The sequence below is a fragment of the Scyliorhinus canicula genome, chromosome 7 (assembly GCF_902713615.1).
Source record: "Scyliorhinus canicula chromosome 7, sScyCan1.1, whole genome shotgun sequence".
Taxonomy (NCBI): Eukaryota; Metazoa; Chordata; class Chondrichthyes; order Carcharhiniformes; family Scyliorhinidae; genus Scyliorhinus; species Scyliorhinus canicula.
The window spans coordinates 131,334,958-131,357,555 of record NC_052152.1 but is presented as its reverse complement, the minus strand read 5'-3'; the positions used below and the strand labels follow the sequence as shown (position 1 = coordinate 131,357,555).

The window sequence follows — 22,598 nt, the reverse complement described above, 5'->3', positions numbered from 1 at the left end:
GCGGAGAAGGCCTTCGATAGAGTGGAGTGGGGGTACCTATGGGAGGTGTTGGGGAGGTTTGGATTTGGTGAAGGGTTCATTAGATGGGTAAGGCTGTTATACGAGGCCCCGATGGCGTGCGTGGCTACGAATAGGAGGAGGTCGGAGTACTTCCGGCTTTACCGAGGGACCAGGCAGGGTTGCCCCTTGTCCCCCTTGTTGTTTGCACTGGCAATCGAGCCGCTGGCGATGGCATTGAGAGATTCAGAGAGGTGGAGAGGCTTGGTGCGAGGTGGAGAGGAACATAGGGTGTCGTTGTATGCCGACGACCTGTTACTGTATGTGGCGGACCCGGTGGGAGGAGATGCCGGGAGTGATGGAGTTACTGGCCGAGTTTGGGACCTTCTCAGGTTATAAATTAAACTTAGGCAAGAGCGAGGTGTTTGTGGTGCACCCTGGAGACCAGGAGGAAGGAATTGGTAGGCTCCCGCTTAGGCGGGCAGGGGAGAGCTTTCGGTACCTGGGGGTGCAAGTGGCCAGGGACTGGGGGACTCTCCACAAGCATAACTTTACCAGACTGGTAGATCAGATGGAGGAGGAGTTCAGGAGGTGGGACATGCTGCCATTGTCGTTGGCGGGGAGGGTGCAGTCCGTCAAAATGACAGTGCTTCCGAGGTTCTTGTTCCTTTTTCAGTGCCTGCCCATATTTATCCCCAGGGCCTTCTTTAGGAGAGTGACCGGCAGTATTCTGAGCTTTGTGTGGGCACATGGGACTCCGAGAGTGAGGAGGGTATTCCTGGAGCGAGGAAGGGATAGAGGCGGGCTGGCGCTGCCCAGCCTTCTGGGGTACTATTGGGCAGCCAATGTGTCAATGGTGCGTAAATGGGTGATGAAGGGGGGAGGGGCGGTGTGGAAAAGAATGGAGATGGCGTCATGTAGAGGTACAAGCCTGGGTGCCATGGTAACGGCACCGTTGCCGCTCTCCCCCAAGAGGGTTACCACGAGCCCGGTGGTGGCGGCGACCCTAAGAATCTGGGGACAGTGGAGACGGCATCGGGGGGAAACAGGGGGCTCGATGGAGGCTCCACTGGGTGGCAACCATCGGTTCATCCCGGGGAACACGGATGGGCGATTCAGGGGATGGCAAAGGGCGGGCATCAGCAAATTGAGGGACCTGTTTATTGGCGGGAGGTTTGCGGGCCTGGGGGAACTGGAAGATAAATTTGGCCTTCCCCAGGGGAACATGTTCAGATACCTGCAGGTAAAGGCGTTTGCTAGGCGGCAGGTAGAGGGATTCCCTTTGCTGCCCTCGCAGGGGACAATGGACAGAGTGCTTTCGGGGGTGTGGGTAGGAGAGGGGAAGGTGTCTGACATCTATAAGGTAATGCAGGAGGTGGAGGAGTCATCAGTGGAGGAGCTGAAGGCTAAATGGGAGGAGGAACTCGGGGAGCAGATAGAGGATGGGACTTGGGCGGAGGCCTTGGAGAGAGTCAACTCCTCCTCCTCCTCATGTGCGAGGCTTAGTCTCATCCAATTTAAGGTGCTGCACCGGGCCCATATGTCCGGGACTAGGATGAGTAGGTTCTTCGGGGGTGAGGACAGGTGCACCAGATGTTCGGGGAGTCCTGCGAACCACGCCCATATGTTCTGGGCATGCCCAGCACTGGAAGAATTCTGGAAGGGGGTGGCGGGGACGGTGTCGAGGGTGGTTGGATCCAGGGTCAAACCAGGGTGGGGACTCGCGATTTTTGGGGTTGGGGTGGAGCCGGGAGTGCAGGAGGCGAAAGAGGCCGGTGTCCTGGCCTTTGCGTCCCTAGTAGCCCGTCGAAGGATTCTGTTACAATGGAAGGATGCAAGGCCCCCAAGCGTGGAGACCTGGATCAGTGACATGGCGGGATTTATAAAATTGGAAAAGGTCAAATTTGCCCTGAGAGGATCAATACAAGGGTTCTATAAACGATGGCAGCCTTTTCTGGACTTCCTGGCTCAGAGATAGGTAACTGGGTCAATAGCAGCAACAACCCGGGGGGGGGGGGGGGGGGGGGGGGTGCATTATTGTAGTGTTTATTCTGTAACTTTATAATGTGTTAATTTGCGTTGTTGTTAAAATGCTGGGTTGTTCATGGGGATGGGGTGAATGTATATGATTGTTAATATTATTGTTATTTTCGGTATTTTACTAAGGTGCGTTGTATAAAATCAAAATTTCTCAATAAAAATTATTTAAAAAAAAAAAAGGTCACCACAGCCATAAACATCTACACCTCAATCATTCCAGGGTTCAAGTGAGGACTTGTGCGGAATCTTACAAGCGGCAGCCCACATCACAGGTGCATCTGTCACAGATTCCTGTTTTGGGCTGAAGTCTGTGTCAAATGCTTTCAGGACAGTATCAAAATCTACAAAGGTCTCTTCTATCCCCGTTTTGGGAGGACATCAGCAATGTACTAACCCTCATCCTAAAGCAATGTACTAACCTGGTGATTCTGCTCTTCGACATGCAAACCCAACACTGCTCAATACCTCTGCAAATGCTTTTTTCCCACAGCTCCCAAAGGTGGCCTCTGTGGATTACAAATGGCTATTGGTGGAGCTGCGATTGCTCAATTGATGCTGACATCACTAATAATTCTCCCAAGTGCCTTTCACCAAGGTAAGTCTTCAGATCTTCCTTTGATGAAGTCTTCTTCAGATTTCTCCCAGGTGGCATTTTCACCAAATTGCTGTTAGACTGCTACCATGGTTTGTGTTTTGGTTTCCACTTAAAATATTATTTAGATTTGGATCTCACTTTGGAAGACTTGGGAGCCTGCTCTGGATTGGGAAGATTTCCCACATTCTATCATATTTTATAGTACAAGTAAAGTTCAAGTACATCCCTGTTGCTCAGGCTATTCCAGCTTCTCTCTTGAACATGACTGCTGATGTTACTATTACACATCGCTATCTTATTGCAGTAACGATTAACCCATTATTCTACAATTTAATTGATTTAAAAATGTACAGCCGGCATTATTGCAACACGACAGCGATCAGAACATGTTGTTTCTGAAAATTCATACTTGGTACAGTCTTCAGCATTGAACCAACAGCATAATACTGAAGTTACAACCCATCAGATTCCCAATATTCACAGATATTATGAAACTTTAGTTGACTTAAATTGGAATGTTTGCATCAAGTCAGCTCAGGAGGTGCTGTGAGCACCAAGCCAGCCCAGGAGCATTAAAAATTATTGATTCATGGCCAAGAGGTTCAATTGGGCCAAGAATCAAGGCTGGGTGGGGGAGGGGTGAAGTACAGATCTGGTAACAGTGAGCTGCTAGTAGGACAAAGGGACGAGCCAAGTTACTTCCTTCAACTTGTTCTTTAAATACACAAGACTGACCTACACCTGTACCCTAGTTTATGATTGAAATGTCTTAAGCACTTCTGCGATTTACTTTGCTTTATGAAAATGTCCACTTACTATGATTCAAGGAGAAATGATTCCCAGAGAAATTACTTTTACTATATTTGACTAACTAGAATGTTGAAACATTCATCAGAACAGCGCCAGAATCTTGCATTTCATTCACGCAACATCGAAATTAAACCACACCCTTCAGTTATACAGAGATTATAACCAGTTCTAGAGCTGGTGTGAGGCTCACATCCAAAACCTAATTGAGGCATCAGTGCTCCCAATGGAGATAAACTCAGTTCTGATATTAAATGTAGGATTAATGGCAATGATAAGTTGGTTATATATAGAATTTCTTACCCAGTGTCCAGCGTCTGAACACCTTTCATCCGTTGGCTCATCCTCCAGTAGCTTGTTCAGAGTCTGCAAGAATTGGAACCTCAATAGTGTTCAGAGATTTGGCAACACTGGGTTGAAGCCTAGCTAGTGCCACAATGCCGCTAAAATTGTTCAATTAAATAAACAGTGTCGAATGACAAACTATTCTAAAGTTGGGAAGAGGGAGATACAGAATGTTACACATTTCCTGGAGGATGAAGAGTTTGCAAACAAAATTAATTTTTTTTACAGAGACATTTTGTGCAACCTGAAGATTTTTAAACAGCAATTTAAAATAGTAAAATGGCATCGATACATGCAGAAATTTTAAAAATGCAAAACAATTTTAGAAAAGTTAGCTGCATCAGCACCAGGAATCCGGGTTAAATTCCAATCTTAGGTGATTTTGTGGAGTTTGCACTTCTCCCATCGCCTTCATGGGTTTCCTCCGGGTGTTCCGGCTTCCTCCCTCAGTACAAAGATGTGCATGTTAGGTGGGGTTACAGGGACATGGTGGGAGAGTGGGCCTAGGTAGGGTGCTCTTTCCGAGAGTTAGTGCAGGCTCAATGGCCTCGTCTGCACTGTAGGCATTCTACAATTCTATTTTTAAACATTTTTACTAAGGCATTTGTATAAACATTAAACACAAACCAATACAAGAGTACAAATAAACAACAACCTCATAATAAATAACTTCCCAAATGCCCCCTGGATTCTAGGATTCTATGTCAAGAGCTTAGAAATCACCAGTGGCAGCTGGTGGTATTTAAATTCAATTAATAAAATTTGGAATATAAAACTAGTCTCAGTGATAGTGAGCATGCAAATTACAGCAGTGTGGTTTACTCTTAACTGCTCTCTTCAACGGTCCAGCAAGCCACTCACTTCAAAGGGTAATGGGATGGGCGATGTTGCAACAGATATTGAGGATCCGGTGACCTCCCCGACCGAGACCTCAGCAAACCTCAGAGGCTGTGATGCCCCGACCAATTCAGATGCCTAAGGGCCTTTAATAGCCACAGATTAGGTCTGGCCTGGGAGAGGAGTTGAATATAACATAGAACATACAGTGCAGGAGGCCGCCATTCGGCCCATCGAGTCTGCACCAACCCACTTAAGCTCTCACTTCCACCCTATCCCCGTAACCCAATAACCCCTCCTAGCCTTTTTTTGGTCACTGAGGGCAATTCATCATGGCCAATCCACCTAACCTGCACGTCTGGACAGTGGGAGGAAACCGGAGCACCCGGAGGAAACCCACGCAGACACGAGAACGTGCAGACTCCTCACAGACAGTGACCCAGCAGGGTATCGAACCTGGGACCCTGACGCTGTGAAGCCACAATGCTATCCACTTGTGCTACCATGCAGTTCTTGTTGAAGTCATTGTCTGCTAATGTAATGTGCATATATGTAATTTGCAAATCATTTCTGGCTATAAAGGTTCGATTCCCGGCTGGGTCACTGTGTGGAGTCTGCACGTCCTCCCCGTGTGCGCGTGGGTTTCCTCCGGGTGCTCCGGTTTCCTCCCACAGTCCAAAGATGTGCGGGTTAGGTGGATTGGCCATGCTAAATTGACCGTAGTGTCCTAAAAAGTAAGGTTAATGGGGGGGGGGGGGGGGGGGTTTACTGGTATAGGGTGGATACGTTAGGCTTGAGTAGGGTGATCATTGCTCGGCACAACATTGAGGGCCGAAGGGCCTGTTCTGTGCTGTACTGTTCTATGTTCTAAAACAGCACAGGAACAGGCCCTTCAGCCTGTACCGGTCAGCCCTCAAGTGTATATAGGCTCTCAGATTTTAAAATGTAGCAGAGGGCTGACGATGTCAGTGGAATTGTACCTCAGCAAAAAGGTACAGAATTAGAAAAATTACTGGGTGGAACTTGTGCATCAGTAAGATGCACAAGATCATATTTTACTGCGTGCAGGTGAAGTCACACACTCTGCCCAGGGAGCCATAGGGCCCCAAATAGCTTTAAGAATGTCACATTGATTCTGTGAACAGCAGCTTCTTTGAAGACATTTATTTTTGGATGAATCCATCGCAACAGTTAATTGGATTCCACCAGATCATATTGCAGAAAATTGCAGTAATAACTTGCTGAACTCATCAGTTTAGGTAGGTGTGAGCAGGGGTACAATTATCCATGAACAGATTTAATAAGCTCCCTCATCTTTCTGGGAAATAGTATAGCTCCGTCTGAAATCTGATGTAAATGGGGGAAGAGAGAGGAAATGGGGAGATTACACAAAAGGTGTTTGCAAGCAGGTGTTAGATTGCCCTGGATTGTATGTAGGAGGCAGTGAAAGTTAGCTCTATCTGGTGACAAACAGGTTTAAAAACACAGAAGTCTGTATGGCTATGCAATTTACCCCCATTTATGAAAAATAAAAAGCTCATAAGCTTAGCACTCATTGTCTCTAGCCAAACTCTGCTGGTATAATTACATCAGCATCTGCCCTGCAATGTGAAAAATGTCCCAAGTATATCCTGTTCATAAAAATTAAGTCAAATCTTATCCAACCAATAACTGCTTCGAGTGGATTCTCAAACAATGGAAGGTAACGCGAACAAACGGTGCCTGCTCCTGGCCTCATTACAGCCTTGATCCAAACATAGGCAAAATAACTGAGTTGAGTTGAGATCACAATGACTACCCTTAATGTCAAGGCAGCATTCGACCAAATGTAACAAAGGAACCGTAGCAAAATTATCAATGGGGTAGAGGATAAACTACTGGTTGGACTGATATCTAGCGGAGGGAGATAGTTGTCATTTTTGGAGGCCAATTTCAGGACACAAGGCATCGCTGCAAGAGTTGCTCATGGTAGTGTCCTGGATAGAACCATCTTCAGTTGCCTCAATGAGCTGCTCTTCATCATAAGGTCAGAAGTGGGGATGTTCACTGATGATTGTATAATGTTCAGTGCCATTCGCAACTCCCCAGATACTGATGCAGCCAGTGTCCATAAATAGTAAGACCTGGATAACATCTAAGCTTGGGATGACAAGTGGCAAGTAACATTCGCGCCACACAAATGCCAGGCAATGACCATCTCCAACAAGCAAGGATCTAACCATCTCTCACCGTCATTCACCAGTGCTGCCATCACCAAATATAGACATCCTGGGGGTTAATATTAACCAGAAACTTAATGTGATTATTCATACAAATACTGCATTCACAATAGCAGGTCAGAGGTTCGGAATTCTGCCATGAATACCTCACTTCCTGTTTCCTCAAAGTCTATTCTACATCTACAAGACAAAAGTTAGGAGGGCAATGAAATACTTTGCACTTGCCCAAGATGAGTGCAGCTCAAGCAACACAAGAAACTTGACACCATCTAGGACAAAACAGCTCATTTAATGGGCACCTCATCCACCACATTGAACATTCAGTCTGTCCACTACTAGCGCACAGCAGCATCAGTTTGTACCACCAGCAAGATGCATTGCTGCAAATTGTCAAAGCACTTTCTGACAGCACCTCCCAAAATCTACAATCTCAATCACCAAACCACCACCAAGGCCTGCAGATGGATAGGAATACAACCAGCTCTAAGTTGCACACCAAATTATAGATCATCCTGACTTGGAAATATCATTGTTCCTTCATCATTATTGGGACCATTATCTTGGAACTCCCTCCCAAGCAGAACTGTGGTACAGTATTGCTAAACAAACAGTGCAATGGTCAAGAATGATGCTCGCCATTACCTTCAACTGCAATTAGGGGTGGAAAATAAATACTGGCCCAGCCAATGATACCCACCTCCCGTGAAGGTCTAAACATATATCCTCGTAGCCAAGAGTAGTGAGCTTTGCACAAAGTGACTTGGTATCTGGAGTTTGCAAGCACCCTGGTGTATCTCCACACTCCCTTTGCCCCACCATTAGTGGCCATGATTTGGCTATTATGGAATTCTATCCTAATCCTTACCACCTCCCTCTCCTATTGGAGGCCTCTCAGGATATTTACCTTTATCAAAAAGTTTATACAAGTTGTTGAAAGTTGCCTTACCTTTTTTGCACTTTTGACTGTGTTCCGGTAGCTACACAATTGCAGGGTTTCAGTAAACAGGGCCTTGCACACCGCCCGATGGTCAGCTGCAGCTATTGAGCTGCTCTGGAAGTGAATTTCACACATCTGAAACCACAACAGGGGAAGATTTACCTGCAAGCAAAAAACCTTCAAAGTCACCAATTCAACTTCCCACCGTGAAACTCCCAGAAGACTTTATTCAGATTAGAAACAGTTTGTAATACCGAAAGTCCAGATGTCTTGCAGCAGCAGCAAATTTTGCCAGTTACCCAGAGAGTAAGTGTCCTTGCCAGCTACAAGCCAAATACAGAACGTTGACACTTGCCACCCAGTGCAACAAAACCAGCAGGTCCCCAAGACAGCCAATCACGGCAGTTTGATTCCTGCCTATTCTGCAATGCCCATGGATATTGGGAAAGGTGCAGTGTTTACTACAAACCCACTTACTCAGTTATCTGGACTACAGCTCTTCGCACCCTACACCCTGTAAGGACTCCATCCCTTTCTCAACTCCTTCGCCTCTGTCGCATTTGTTCCGGTCTATATTTGGTGATGGCAACGCTGGTGAATGACAGTGAGAGATGGTTAGATCCTTGCTTGTTGGCGATGGTCATTGCCTGGCATTTGTGTGGCGCGAATGTTACTTGCCACTTGTCAGCCCAAGCTTGGATGTTATCCAGGTCTTACTATTTATGGACACTTTCCAAAATGGTGCTTCGAAAATGTGTTCCTTCTTCCTCAACTGCGATTTTCCACCTACAGTTGTTGACAGGGCCGTCAGTGTGCGGTCCATCTCCCGCACGAATACCCTCGCCCCCTTCCCTCCCTCATAAGGATAGGGTCCCCCTCGTTCTCACATTTCATCCCACCAGCCTTTGCATGCAAAGCATAATCCTCCGCCATTTTCACCAACTCCAGCGTGATGCCACCACCAAACACATCTTCGCTTCACTCCCTCTGTCAGCATTCCAGAGACCGTTCCCTTGGAGACAATCTAGGCCACTCCTCCACCATACCCAACACCCCACCCATCACCCATGGCACCTTCCCATGCAATCACAGAAGGTGTACCACTTGCCCCTTTACCTTTTCCAAGCTTAACATCCCAAGCCCAAAACACTTATTCCAAGTTAAGCAGCATTTCATCTGGCCAAGATCTTAGCTGCTAGGATTGAGGACAGTGCCCGAGGTGATGGGGGAGGATCAGATAGGCTTCGTCAAGGGCAGGCAATTGAACTCTAATGTACGGAGGCTCCTAAACATCATTATGATGCCCTCAGAGGGAGGGGAGGCAGAAGTGGTGGCAGCAATGGACGCGGGAAAAGCCTTTGACCGGGTTGGAATGGGAGTACCTGTGGGAAGCGCTAAGAAGGTTCAAATTCGGTGAGGGATTCATAGGTTGGGTCCAGCTACTCTACCAGGCCCCAGTGGCAAGTGTGCACACAAACAGGCTGAGGTTGGAATACTTTAAGCTCCACCAGGGTACAAGGCAGGGGTGCCCCCTCTCCCCGTTATTATTCGCCCTTGCGATAGAGCCGCTGGCTATAGCATTGCGGGCTTCAAAGAACTGCCGGGGTTGGTTTGGGGGGTGGGGAAGGAGCATCGGGTCTCGCTTTATGCGGATGATCTGCTCCTGTACATCTCGGACCCACGCGGGGGGATGGGGCGGTCATGCAGATTCTGAGGGACTTTGGCAATTTCTCGGGGTACAAACTAAACGACAAGAAAAGTGAGATGTTCGTGATCCAAGCTAAGGGGCAGGAAAAGGGACTGGGAGAGCTTCCGCTGAAATTGGTCGAGAGAAGCTTTCGGTACCTAGGGATACAGGTGGCTCGAAAGTGGGATGCCCTCCACAAGCTTAATCTATCTGGGCTGGTAGAGCAGATGGAGGGGGACTTCAAAAGGTGGGACATACTCCCCCCTATCTCTAGCAGGGAGGGTGCAGACCGTTATGATGACAGTCGTCCCCAAATTTCTGTTCGTTTTCCAGTGCCTTCCCATCTTCATCCCCAAGTCCTTCTGAAAAAGCAGGTGGTATCATTCCAGCTGCTACCCCCACGTAGGATACAGGATAAGGTGGTCTCCGGCACCCGAGTAGGGGAGAAGGTTTCAGACATTTACCGGGAACTTCAGGAGGCAGAGGAAGCCCAGTGGAGGAGCTCAAGGGCAAATGGGAGGAGCTAGGTGGGGAGCATGGAAGCTGGCCTGTGGGCAGGTGCCCTAAACAGGGTCAATTCCTCCTCATGTGCCAGGCTTAGCTTAATCCAGTTTAAGGTGGTCCATCGGGCACACATGATGGCGACCAGGATGAGCAAGCTCTTTGGGGTTGAGGATAAATGTGCGAGGTGTGCGGGAAGCCCTGAAGATCATGTCCACATGTTCTGGGCATGCCCGGCTCTTGAGGCTTTCTGGCAGGGATTTGCCAAGGCAATGCCAAAGGTCTTAGGCACACGGGTGGTGCTGAATCCAGAGAAAGCGATCTTTGGTGTGTCAAACGATCCGGGAATGAAAGAGGCTGATGTTTTGGTCTTTGCCTCCCTGGTAGCCCGGAGACAGATCCTTTTTGACATGGCTGGGCCATGGGGGGGAAATCGTCACGTTATACTGTTCTTTTCTTTGTATATACGGAGAACATAGAACATAGAACAGTACAGCACAGAACAGGCCCTTCGGCCCTCGATGTTGTACCGAGCAATGATCACCCTACTTAAACCCACGTAACCTGTATACCCGTAACCCAACAATCCCCCCATTAACCTTACACTATGGGCAATTTAGCATGGCCAATCCACCTAACCCGCACATCTTTGGACTGTGGGAGGAAACCGGAGCACCCGGAGGAAACCCACGCACACACGGGGAGGACGTGCAGACTCCACACAGACAGTGACCCAGCCGGGAATCGAACCTGGGACCCTGGAGCTGTGAAGCATTGATGCTAACCACCATGCTACCGTGAGGCCCTAAATTTTTTAGGATTATTTTCCTCTTTGTTCTGTTAATTGTTGCATTTGGTTATGCAAAAATTATATTTCTTTGACAAAAAGTTGAATTAAAATATTTTTTTTTAAAAAGCAGCGTTTCACTTTTATCTCTTCCAATTTGGTCTACTGCATTCACTGCTCCCAATGTGGTCTCCCAAATGCAGACTGGTTGATCACTTTGCTGAGCATCTCCAGTCTCTGTGCATAGTTGAATTGTATATTTTGATGCGAACCACAAGCCATTACTTATATTGACCGAATGACCACACAACTAGTGTATTAGTTCAAAGACAGTTTATTAATAACACAAGACCTATTACTATGTGCAATAATACACATGACTACGCACTAAACTAAACCTAATAACTAAGATGACCTTTACTTAACTTCGGGGTGACCTGCTCTGTGCAAGATAAGGCCTTTATCGTTGTCCATGTGGGTCAGTTGGAAGTCTTTAGGTTCGTCTCGGCTGGGCTCGTCCTTCAGGTAGCAATCGCGGGTCCTTGGAACTTGGTGAGTTGATATGCTACAGTTGGTCACACAGGTCGGTCCAAAAGAGGCCGTCCTGTCGGTTTGCAGTTCCTCATCCTCCTGGGCTTTCGTGCACTTTGGGGCGGTCCTAACTCCAGATCCAATACATCGATAGGGTTTTGATCACACAATTGATCCTGGCCAATTAGGGGGCGGATACCTCAGTGGCTGGGCAGGTCCTCGCTACCATTGTCATATGCACGTAGGCCTTATCAAATAAGGGGAAGTGGTGCCGGTTAGTCTGCTACTGTTATAACGCCTTGATTCAAACTGTGGGGAAACGTTGATCGACTCTTTATGGATACAAATTTCAGTCAGGTCTGGCTTCTTTGCACAATACACAGAGGCCATGTACTTGCCTGTGTCCAAGCTGACCAAAATTCCCATGGTCCTTTGCAGGTGTCCATTTTAGATGGCTACAGCAATCAGGAGATGCCCCGCAAACCATGTTCATATGTTTTGGCCCTGTCCAAAGCTGGAGGATTACAGGAAGGAGTTTTTAGGGTAATCTCGGAAATGGTGCATGTGAAACTGGAACCGGGGCCTCAGGAAGCCATTATTTGGGATGTCAGACCAGCCGGAGTTGGAAACGGGTGCGGAGGCAGATGTTGTTGCCTTCGCCTTGTTGATCGCCCGAAGGCAGATCGTGTTGGGATGGAGAGCAGCCTCTCCACCTTGTGCCCTGGCGTGGCGGGGGGACCTGCTGGAATTCTTGATACTTGAGAAGGTCAAATTTGAACTGAGGGGTTTAACAATTCATGGGCATTATTCATTATGCACTTTCGAGAATTGGATCACATCAAACATTTGGGGGGGGGGAGGGGAAAGAGAGCTGTATGTGTTAATGGTGACTATAGGTGATCCTGGATTCCTTTTTGTCATTTGTTTATGTTAACATGCGGGCCAATGTTTGGGGGTTTGGAGAGAGGATGGGATTGTTGGTATTGATGTGAGGATCGACATTACATTCATTACTGATTATTGTTTATTGTTGGATGTAAACTGGGAGAAAATGTGAAAAAGGAGGAGAATGAAAATGTTTTTTTATTTTAAAAAACACACCGGAACAATTCCTGCTCCCTGGAAGGAGCAGGAGTGAGACACATTGAAGGCAGGACTGGCTTCAGCTATGACACTCCCAGCATCAAATAGAAAGTGACTGGAGACATGAAACTGGGCAATGCCACAAGTTATTTAAAAAACAAAATACTGTTGATGCTGGAAATACTCTACAAGTGCTACCAATAGAGAGAAACAGAGGTAGCTTTTCAAGATGGCAACTTTTCAAAGTTAAAAACAAAACAGATGGAGGTGCAAGATGGAGGAAAGATAATGAGACTCCTTTATAAAAATCAGAGGAGATGTTAATGTCAGGGTGGCTAGCGGCCACATGAAAGTAAAGAATTTCAGAGAAAGAGAAAAGAAACAACACAGCCAAGAAGTAGTAAACATAATGGGGGCAGATTCTGACCTAAAATTATCGAGACTAGAAGGCCCTAGAGTGCTCAGCAGAAAGGTCAAGTTTCTACTCCTCAAACTTGTGCTCACCTTCATTGGAACACTACAGGAGGCCGAAGGCAAATGTTTGCATGGGACAAGGTAGAGGATTAAATCCTCCCATTCAAACCTCCTCTGGACACACTTTGTCCAATTCACACTCCTTTTGCACCATGAAACCTTTTGTTATTTAATCTCTCCTGCTCTCCAAACATTTGCAGACCTTGCCCTTTGCTCATCTTTCCATCCTCCAACCCAACCCTCACCTTTTCTTTCCCAATTCTAAAGTTTAGGTCAGTTATGTTAACATAGTCCAACTGAGTTGGAGAACCAAAACCAGAACAGTTTACTTTTTTAACTGAGAGAATATATTGACTTGCTCAGTCTCACAATGCATCTTACACAACCTGGTGACCTAGCTATCCTCTATTTATATTGACTTGATCCTTCTCGCAGCTCCCCTCCCACACAGCCCAGTGTCCCAGCTATCCCCTATTTATATTGACTAGATCGGTCTCTCAGCTCCCCTCCCACACAGCCGTGCCCCAGCTATCCCCTATTTATATCGACTTGTTCTGTCTCTCAGCTCCCCTCCCACACAGCCCAGTGTCCCAGCCATCCCCTACCGAGATGAGCACCAAGACTGGTTTTGATTAACCTTAAATGTAATTGGCAGGTGACCTCTGCTTCTCCCCATCGATGCTGCCTAGCCTGAATATGTCCAATATTCACTACAAATTTACCATTTTAGGTCCTATGATTAGATCAAAGAAAGTGACATCCATTATCAGGATGAGGTTCAAGAAAAATTGAAATGATGTTTGGATATTTCCCGGCCTTTGGGCAAGCCAAGTATTTCAGTGAAACCAATAGGCCAGAAACAACACCCTTCACACAAGTTACCGTAATTATTTCATTGATAGTGCCTGGAGGCTGATCTTCTGTTCTCAGCACCATCTGCTGTATCAACTCTTCCAAAGGCAGGCTGATAACCCGTTCTTCATCCTCACCCAGACTCCAATCCAGAGCTCTGTAAATTAGTATTCCGAGTGATTCGACAACCTAAAGCAAACCACACCAAGCCCAGTTAAACATTAAAGCCATTGAAGACCATCCATCCCATTAGCTTCAATTTTAAGAGAAAGATGCAAGAATCAATCATTGCTGAAACTAGGAACCAGATTAAGAGACTGCCTCACATTCTTCCTTTTTCACATAACCGCCTAATCACCTTGTGAAACATTTGATTGAATCCACCCCAACACACGTCCAGCAGCACAGTCCAGACATTAACCCACTCACTGTGAAAATGTTATTCCCCTGTCATCTTTGCCCAATTACTTTAAATCTGCACACTCTCATTTTTCAATCCTTTCCCAAAGGAATAGTTTCTTCCTATCTCGTCAAACCCCATAATGGAGAATGTTGGTTCTTCATGGGTGATCACAATGCGGAGGAGCATTGAACATCATAACTCAGTTAGAAAATAAGATTAATGCAAGGGTTGCACTTCCTGATGTACGAAAATAGGCCACTGGATTTTATAATGGGAATCGAGCAGTTAGGCATTACCAGTCACAAAATGGCTGGTGTCCAAATGTTTCTCAATTGTTCCTTCAATACATGATGCACTATTATGACGAGACGAGAGTAGAGTGTAATCGAGGCTTTATTACGCAGAGATATGTGGCCTCCACCAGCAGCTGCTGCCGAAATGGCTGCAGCTCGGTGAGCACACACATTTATACTCCGCCTACTGGGCGGAGCCAGCAGGCAGGGATCTACCCCTGTACCTGCAGTACAGAAGCCTCACCATATTACATCTCCGATGTGATATATACACACAACAGTGGTGACTACCACATTCACCCCATTTTTAAAAAGAGTCCAGCGGGGGTGGTGGTAAAACTATTCACAAGCATTTTAAGGTTAACATTTTGGGGAAAGTTCACAAATTCAGCGGATCGGGTGCCTTGATCCTCCATTGTGAGCGCCGCAGTCCCGGTGGCGATGCAGGCATCGGCTCGGTCGCCGGTGACTCCGGGAGCGTGTAGACCTCATCTTCATCCCCAGGTGGGACCAAGGGGAGGACGGATCATCCTAGAGTGGGGGCTGTGGTGAGGTGCGCTGGGGGGGGGGGGGGGGGGGGGGGGGGGGGGGGGGGGAGGGGGTGGATGGGTGGTGCCGGGGCAGGGAGGGTGGGGAACCAACTGGTGCAAGGTCCCCGAGGGAGACTGTCTAGGCGGCTGTCTTGGTATGCCCTACTGCGGGTTTGCATGGAGTAGCTGTATCCCCTCAACCAACAGGTCCACCTTGTGGAGCCGCACGTGCTTGTGGAAGAGTATGGGTCCTGGAGCTGCCAGCCATGTTGGGAGCGAAACCCCGGAGGTGGACTTCCTGGGGAAGGCAAGGAGATGTTTATGGGGGGTTGCATTAGTCGCAGTGCAAAGTAGCGATCGGATGGAGTGAAGGGCGTTGGGGAAGACCTCCTGCCAGCGGGAGATTTTTAGACCATAAGGCCAGCTGGACAGCCTTCCAGAACGTCCAATTCTCCCGCCCCACCTGCCTGTTTACCCGGGGGTTCTGGCTGGTTGCCCTGCTCGAGGCGATGCCCTTGCTGAGCAGGTACTGACGCAGCTCAACACTCAAAAGGTGGATCCCCAGTCGCTGTGGATGTAGGCAGGGAAACTGAACAGAGCGAAGATGGTGTTGAGGGCTTTGATGACTGTGGCAGATGTCATGTCGGGGCATAGGACGGCGAAGGGGAATCATAGAATTTACATGGCCTTCTTCTGCCCATCGAGTCTGCACTGGCTCTTGGAAAGAGCACCCTACCCAGGCCCACACCCTCACCCTATCCCCATAACCCAGTAATCACACCCAATACTAAAAGGGCAATTTAACATAGCCAATCCACCTAACCTGCAAATCTTTGGACTGTGGGAGGAAACCGGAGCACCCTGAGGAAACCCACACACACACACACGGGGAGGATGTGCAGACTCCACACAGACAGTGACCCAACCCGGGAATCGAACCTGGGACCCTGGAGCTGTGAAGCAATTATGCTAACCACTATGCTACTGTGCTGCAATTAATCTGGAATATTCGTTGACCACGTTAAGGAAGTAAGTGTTTCGGTCGGTGGAGGTGTAGAAGTGGATTTCATTTGGAACTTCGCTGATAGGGTTAATATAACAGTTCTGAAAAGCTCTGTGAAAGAGATGTCAACAGGTCAAGGGATGAAATAAAGGGAGTGTGTTCTGACCGGCATCTGTGAAAGCAAAGATGTCAGAAGGTTATGGGATGGAATATAGGGAGTGTGGCTTTGGTACTATTTAATGTTCTGACCCGCATCTGTGAAAGCAGAGAGGTCAAAAAGTCAAAGAATGGAATGAATGGGAAACGTTACTTTATTGCAGAGATAACGTAATTAAGCTCGTTTGACCAGTTGGAACAAATAAACATTGAAATGTAAAAGGAAGGGCCTTGGAATGAGATAAGCCAGATGGCCATGGGATACAAAAACCTTTGTATTAATATTGATAGTGACTTGTGCTAATGATTATGTCAAAAATAACCTCCCGACCTCGAAGAATAATTCCATATATGTACATGTTCTGGATCCTTGCCAAATCATAGGTGTATCTAGGAATTTAAGGGGACCACCCCTAAGCTGTAAAATGTATAAAAATACCATCCTTATTCTGGGATTTTGGCACTTCTCGAAGGTAGTTACCCGACTGCTTAGAGATTTGTCCCGGCCGTAAATAAACGAATATTCGTTACTGACGTGTTCGAGTGTTTTACTTCTGGACTGACGATCAGATACGTGAAAGCGCAATTCACATTTGGTGGCCTGTACGGGGATCTCCAGAGGGGTCTGCGCAACTAACCGGCGTAATTGACTGAGCTCGTTCAAAGTAGAGGACGAATTTGGCCCCCAACGTGAGTAAAAATTTCTTTTCCACCTTGGTATTCGCCTACTACTAGTTTGATCGTTGCTCAGCCTTGCCGTTGGTTTGTCGAGAAGCCTCTGCGAGATCCAGGTCAGTCCAGCGAACCCGTTTTAAAGAGGGTAAGTGAGTGAACCCTGTGGTTATCGTCTCTAGGGGCAGCCTGGGACTGCCGCCATGATTCCAGGCAGCGTTCGCTGGAGTTACGGGCGGGGTTGCCAGGACTGCTAGGGGCAGCCTGAGGAGCCACCGTGATTCCAGGCAGCGTTCGCTGGAGTTACGGGCGGGGTTGCCAGGACTGCTAGGGGCAGCCTGAGGAGCCGCCGTGATTCCAGGCAGCGTTCGCTGGAGTTACGGGCGGGGTTGCCAGGACTGCTAGGGGCAGCCTGAGGAGCCGCCGTGATTCAAGGCAGCGTTCGCTGGAGTTACGGGCGGGGTTCTCAGGATTGCTAGGGGACGGTTAACGGGCTGTGGGCTCCGGACGGGACTGCCGCCGTGATTCCAGGCAGCGTTCTCTGGAAGTTACGGGCGGGGTTCTCGGAGCTTATCCCCCGGTATAACCCATACTTTCACCGAAGAATTTTACCTACTTACCCCTTAATGGCATTTGTGTTCGGGGTCCTGCGTTATTAAGGAAGTGAAGTAAGCTAATAACCACTTAAAATCTGGTCTTCTTGAGTTGTATCAGCTGTTTAAACTCGGCTGCTTTCCTTGTCTTTCTCCAGCAGGCTGCATCTCTCTCTCTCTCTCTCCTGTTGCAGAGTGCTGCTGCTTCTGCTCCCTGGGTTTATATTCTCTTTCGAAGAGTTATTAAGTTTTAACGACTGTATTGTATATGGGCTTGTTTCACTTTGATAGTTTAAAAGTATCTTTGATGTAAACATCTTACTACAACTCGTTATTCATTTTGGGCATATAGTCTCCTCTCAGATCTGATTTTAAAAAATGCTTTCGTTTCAATAGTTAACTTTTATTTCTGTGATTTCAAATCGTTTAATTTTCCAATTGTCCCCAGTTCATAACTTTGCCTTTGATTTTGACTTAAATGATGTTTCTCGTAGCCAGGTCATCTCCAATTTTCTTTTAATTAACTTGATGTTCGTAGAATTTTACCCCTGAAATTGACACTAAATTCGACTGAGCATCTTCCATTCTTTCCAGCTGTTTACTAAGAGAGTTTATTTCAATTAAGGTGTGAAACTTTGCTCTTAGCTGTATGCTAAAATTTAACTTGGTTGTGACTTGAAAGACTTGCCTGTTTTAAACATTCGTCACTTAATGCAATTGAAACTCTCATCCATGCTTTTTCAGATGCTTTCTGAGATAGTTACATTCCATGAAGGTGTGAGCCATTGTTTCTGCTGAAACCTGCTTGTGAGCAAGAATCTGCATTTTATAACCCTGCTCTTTGCAGCTGCTATTAACCTTTTGTGGGATCTTTCCCTGTACCCTCTTAAACCAGATATTGCCAGACTTTCATGTTTCAAATGACACATTTTTCTGTATTATCAAGAACCCACCGCAAAGAAATTAATTGCCTTGTGGAGGGAATACTGTCAGTTAATGAAAGATGCATCTATACTGGCTAGCTGGCAGGCAAATGCCTCAAAATTGGGTATTGGCCTCACCAAAGGGGGAATTGTTAAAACAGTAGAGGTCTTAAAAAGGGAATGTAAAGAATATAAGAAACGTAAGAATGCTAATCCTACCCCGGCGCCGGTCAGCAATGCGAAGCAAGGTTGGGAGGAGGGGGACGATGGGGATGAGGAACATCTGTTCAATTGCGGGGGACGTCAGAAGCCCCCACAGCCCCCTCCGCCACCGCCCCTGGAATGTGATCAGTATTATGAGTAACTCAGTATGTTCAGAACTACATTGGTCTCAGAATAAACAGATAAAGAATTTGTGCTGGGCAGTTTCGAAACTGCTGCGTTGAAATTGACACTGCATGGCTCCGCAGGGTCCTAGTGCCCGCTGATCACAAACAGTCACTAGCAGAACCGCCTCAAGGAGGCACTCCTCCAGGCCCCTGCCCTTGGTCGACCCTTATATGATCGCCCTTTTCAGCTCTATTGCACAGTCCTTGCCGACTGCGCCACAGCTGTCCTGACCCAACGCCACGGCGACCGCTGTCGCCCGGTTGCATACTACTCCTCTAAACTCGATCCGGTAGCCCTTGGCTATCCTATCTGTACCCAAATTCTTGCAGCTATCTACAACAGCCTACAATCGGCTGCTAATATTACCCTCCAAGATATCACTGTCTATAGTTCCCATTCTGTTACGGCCCTTTTGGGACAGCTACAGACTCAGCATCTCACGATGGCTCGTCAGAACAGATATGAGATTGCTCTCCTTAATAACCCGAAGGTCCAGTTTGCCCACTGCACCACTATCAACCCTGCTGACTTTTTGACGCATCCTCCCACAGACATGCTCGACCCAACTTATGACTGTCTGCAACTGTTGCAGGAAGTCTCCTCGGTTCGAGACGACCTCTCCGATATACCCCTCCCAAGTGCAGATTGTTCCTTTTTCACCGATGGAAGTTCTTCCGTCGGCGAAAGGGGGGATAGACAATCTGGCTATGCAATCATCGATCAAGACGGTGATGGAAAAACAGAGTATTTCTAACCTCCGCTGGTACACCCATCTCACACCAGCAGTTAGTAACCCAGTTATTGCAGGCCCTTATGCTCCCAGACAAGATAGCGGTGATAAAATGCGCAGCGCATACAAAAGGCACAGGACTGGTGGAAACGGGCAACAGGAGAGCGGACGAGAAGGCAAAAGAAATTTCTAAATCTGGCAAACTAATGGTGCCTAGAATGATGAGGCAGACTAAAACCCCCTCGGGAAAGTCCCCCTCTGAAAAACCTATGCCAACCATTGCTGACATAATCCAAATGCAGGAGGACGCTCCTGCAACTGCTGTAAATATGTGGAAAAACTTAGGATGTATATATGATATCGAAAATAAGCTGTGGGTCACCCCGGTAGGACAAACATGTATGACCGATGCATTAGCAGCCTGGGTGACCGAATGTGTACACTTTGCAACTCACTGTGGAGCTCGTGCCACAGGGGACATATTGTTAAAAAGCTGGTGGCACCCACGACTGCAAGAAATGGCCCAACAAATTAGCAGTCGGTGCCTAATCTGTCAACAGCACAACCCCGGTAAGGCCGTCCCCTGTGATCCTGGCACAACCCCCTTACCTGAGGGTCCATTTGAGACCCTACAAATGGATTACATTGAGTTGGAAAGATGTCAATGCTATAAATATGTGTTAGTCATTGTGGACACTTTTAGCAAATGGATCGAGGCCTACCCGACTACGGATAACAAGGCCTCGACAGTAGTTAAGGTGTTAATGCGAGAAATTGTTCCGCGATTTGGAATTCAGCCCGGCTGAGCTCTGACAATGGTCCCCACTTCATAGGTCAAATCAATAAGGAATTCTGTGCTCTGCTTGGAATAAAGCAACAGTTTCATTGTGCCTACAGACCACAAGCCGCTGGAGTGGTGGAAAGGGCTAATCAGACTCTAAAGACTAAACTCGCTAAACTACAAGCAGACACTGGGGCCACTTGGCTCAAACTCCTGCCTTTAGCACTCTTCCAGCTACGTGCCACCCCCGCAGGAAAAACTCGCCTAAGCCCAGCGGAAATACTATATGGCAGACCCTTTCGAACGCCTTGGGACAGCAGTGTTCCACGGAATGTTCAATTCCATTACATGACTACCGAGATGGCTAATTATATATTAACACTAACTAGAATTTTGAAAGGATTACACTCCCGAGTTCGTGCCACCCAGGAAGAAGTCCTCTCCATTACTCATGACGTCTCCATCAACCCTGGGGATTATGTCCTAATTCGAAATTGGACACGTAAAGGTTTGGAACCTCGATGGGAGGGTCCCCTACAGGTTCTACTCACTACCCCCACTGCAGTAAAAGTGGAGGGCCGGAACGCATGGGTACATATGCACCATTGTAAGTTAATTAAGTATCCATGATGTTCTAAACTTTTCCTTTAAGTCCTAGGAACACGAGTACCAGGATGAGGCCCCTCTTCGCCGTCTCAATACTCGCCACCCTGCTCTCTCTCGCTGCATCCGAAAGAAGGAGATGCCTGTACGGAAGCCGACACCCACCCATGTGCCGGGAAGGGACCCCACGATGTGGAACAACAACAGATCTCCGATGGATCACCACCGCTATCAAAACCTGCCCGACCACCGTTCCTCCCGACGACCAGAAGCGCCGATTCCTGATTACGTACATGGTTCTAATGTACGATCGCCGCACATGCAGGTGGAACCACCGGTGCATTGATAAGGACAGGGTACAAATTTTACCATCAAGGACTACTCACCCCTACTCGCCTTCCAGAAGGAAGCGGGCAACGCACCATGTAACGGCAAATTCTTTTCTGTTTATGTCCTATGTCTATGCTAAGAAAGTGGGTGTCTCCTCTTGCTGGGTATGTACACAGGTCCCGACCCATGCCCATGGAGGCATTCCCTTGATATCTGTTCCTTTCTCGATCGAACAGACGACTGCATGGGTTATATTCCAGACAGTTCAGAGAATATCACGCGTCTGGTAACCCATATCAGAGATGGAGTACAGCGCTTGCGACTCGCCGGTCAGGCTGATTGGTGGAGCTGGAAGTGGTCCAATTCTTGGGCCACTTACCTGTTCCAGGGGCTCATTATCTTCGTTACCATCTGTTTGTTGCTCTGTATCATAGCTACTGGTGTGAAATGCCTATGCAACCATTTGGGTGCCACTGCATTACCACAGATGCTTCAGAGATCCGCCCTAGACGAAAAAGAAAAACTGGTTCCACCTACCCCTGACCTATATGAGGAAGTGGCATCCTGCCGGAGCCTAGTAGAGGAGGAGTACCTCCGCCTCGATCTCATTTCCATCTAAAGTATCCTGAGTGTTATGTGATCAAGGAATGATCAAAGGGGGGAATGTAGAAGTGGATTTCATTTGGAACTTCGCTGATAGGGTTAATATAACAGTTCTGAAAAGCTCTGTGAAAGAGATGTCAACAGGTCAAGGGATGAAATAAAGGGAGTGTGTTCTGACCGGCATCTGTGAAAGCAAAGATGTCAGAAGGTTATGGGATGGAATATAGGGAGTGTGGCTTTGGTACTATTTAATGTTCTGACCCGCATCTGTGAAAGCAGAGAGGTCAAAAAGTCAAAGAATGGAATGAATGGGAAACGTTACTTTATTGCAGAGATAACGTAATTAAGCTCGTTTGACCAGTTGGAACAAATAAACATTGAAATGTAAAAGGAAGGGCCTTGGAATGAGATAAGCCAGATGGCCATGGGATACAAAAACCTTTGTATTAATATTGATAGTGACTTGTGCTAATGATTATGTCAAAAATAACCTCCCGACCTCTAAGAATAATTCCATATATGTACATGTTCTGGATCCTTGCCAAATCATAGGTGTATCTAGGAATTTAAGGGGACCACCCCTAAGCTGTAAGATGTATAAAAATACCGTCCTTATTCTGGGATTTTGGCACTTCTCGAAGGTAGTTACCCGACTGCTTAGAGATTTGTCCCGGCCGTAAATAAACGAATATTCGTTACTGACGTGTTCGAGTGTTTTACTTCTGGACTGACGATCAGATACGTGAAAGCGCAATTCACAGAGGGGGAGGGGCTCTTTGAAATCCATGCTGAGGCGTTCAAAGGGGCGGGAGGCCTTCACTAGATGCATGCGGTCTGGCCAGTAGAACTGCGATTTGCACTCCGCGCAGACCTGGCAGTCTTGTGATAGTCCTGAC

At 47.3% G+C, this 22,598-nt stretch overlaps 1 protein-coding gene across 4 annotated transcripts in view; it reads right to left on the bottom strand.

The window, feature by feature from the left end:
- The window catches only part of LOC119968640 (protein spire homolog 1-like), a 111,097-nt gene that overhangs the window by 59,909 nt on the left and 28,590 nt on the right, over positions 1–22,598 (bottom strand). For 2 of the 4 annotated variants that reach the window (XM_038801261.1, XM_038801262.1), the window contains exons 3-5: positions 13,723–13,881; positions 7,787–7,939; positions 3,743–3,805 (exon numbers count right to left, since the gene is read on the bottom strand). In XM_038801261.1, coding sequence (XP_038657189.1) covers positions 3,743–3,805; positions 7,787–7,939; positions 13,723–13,881 — 375 coding nt within the window. The remainder of the gene's footprint in view (positions 1–3,742; positions 3,806–7,786; positions 7,940–13,722; positions 13,882–22,598) is intronic. The other 2 variants (XM_038801263.1, XM_038801264.1) reach the window with 2 other exon arrangements.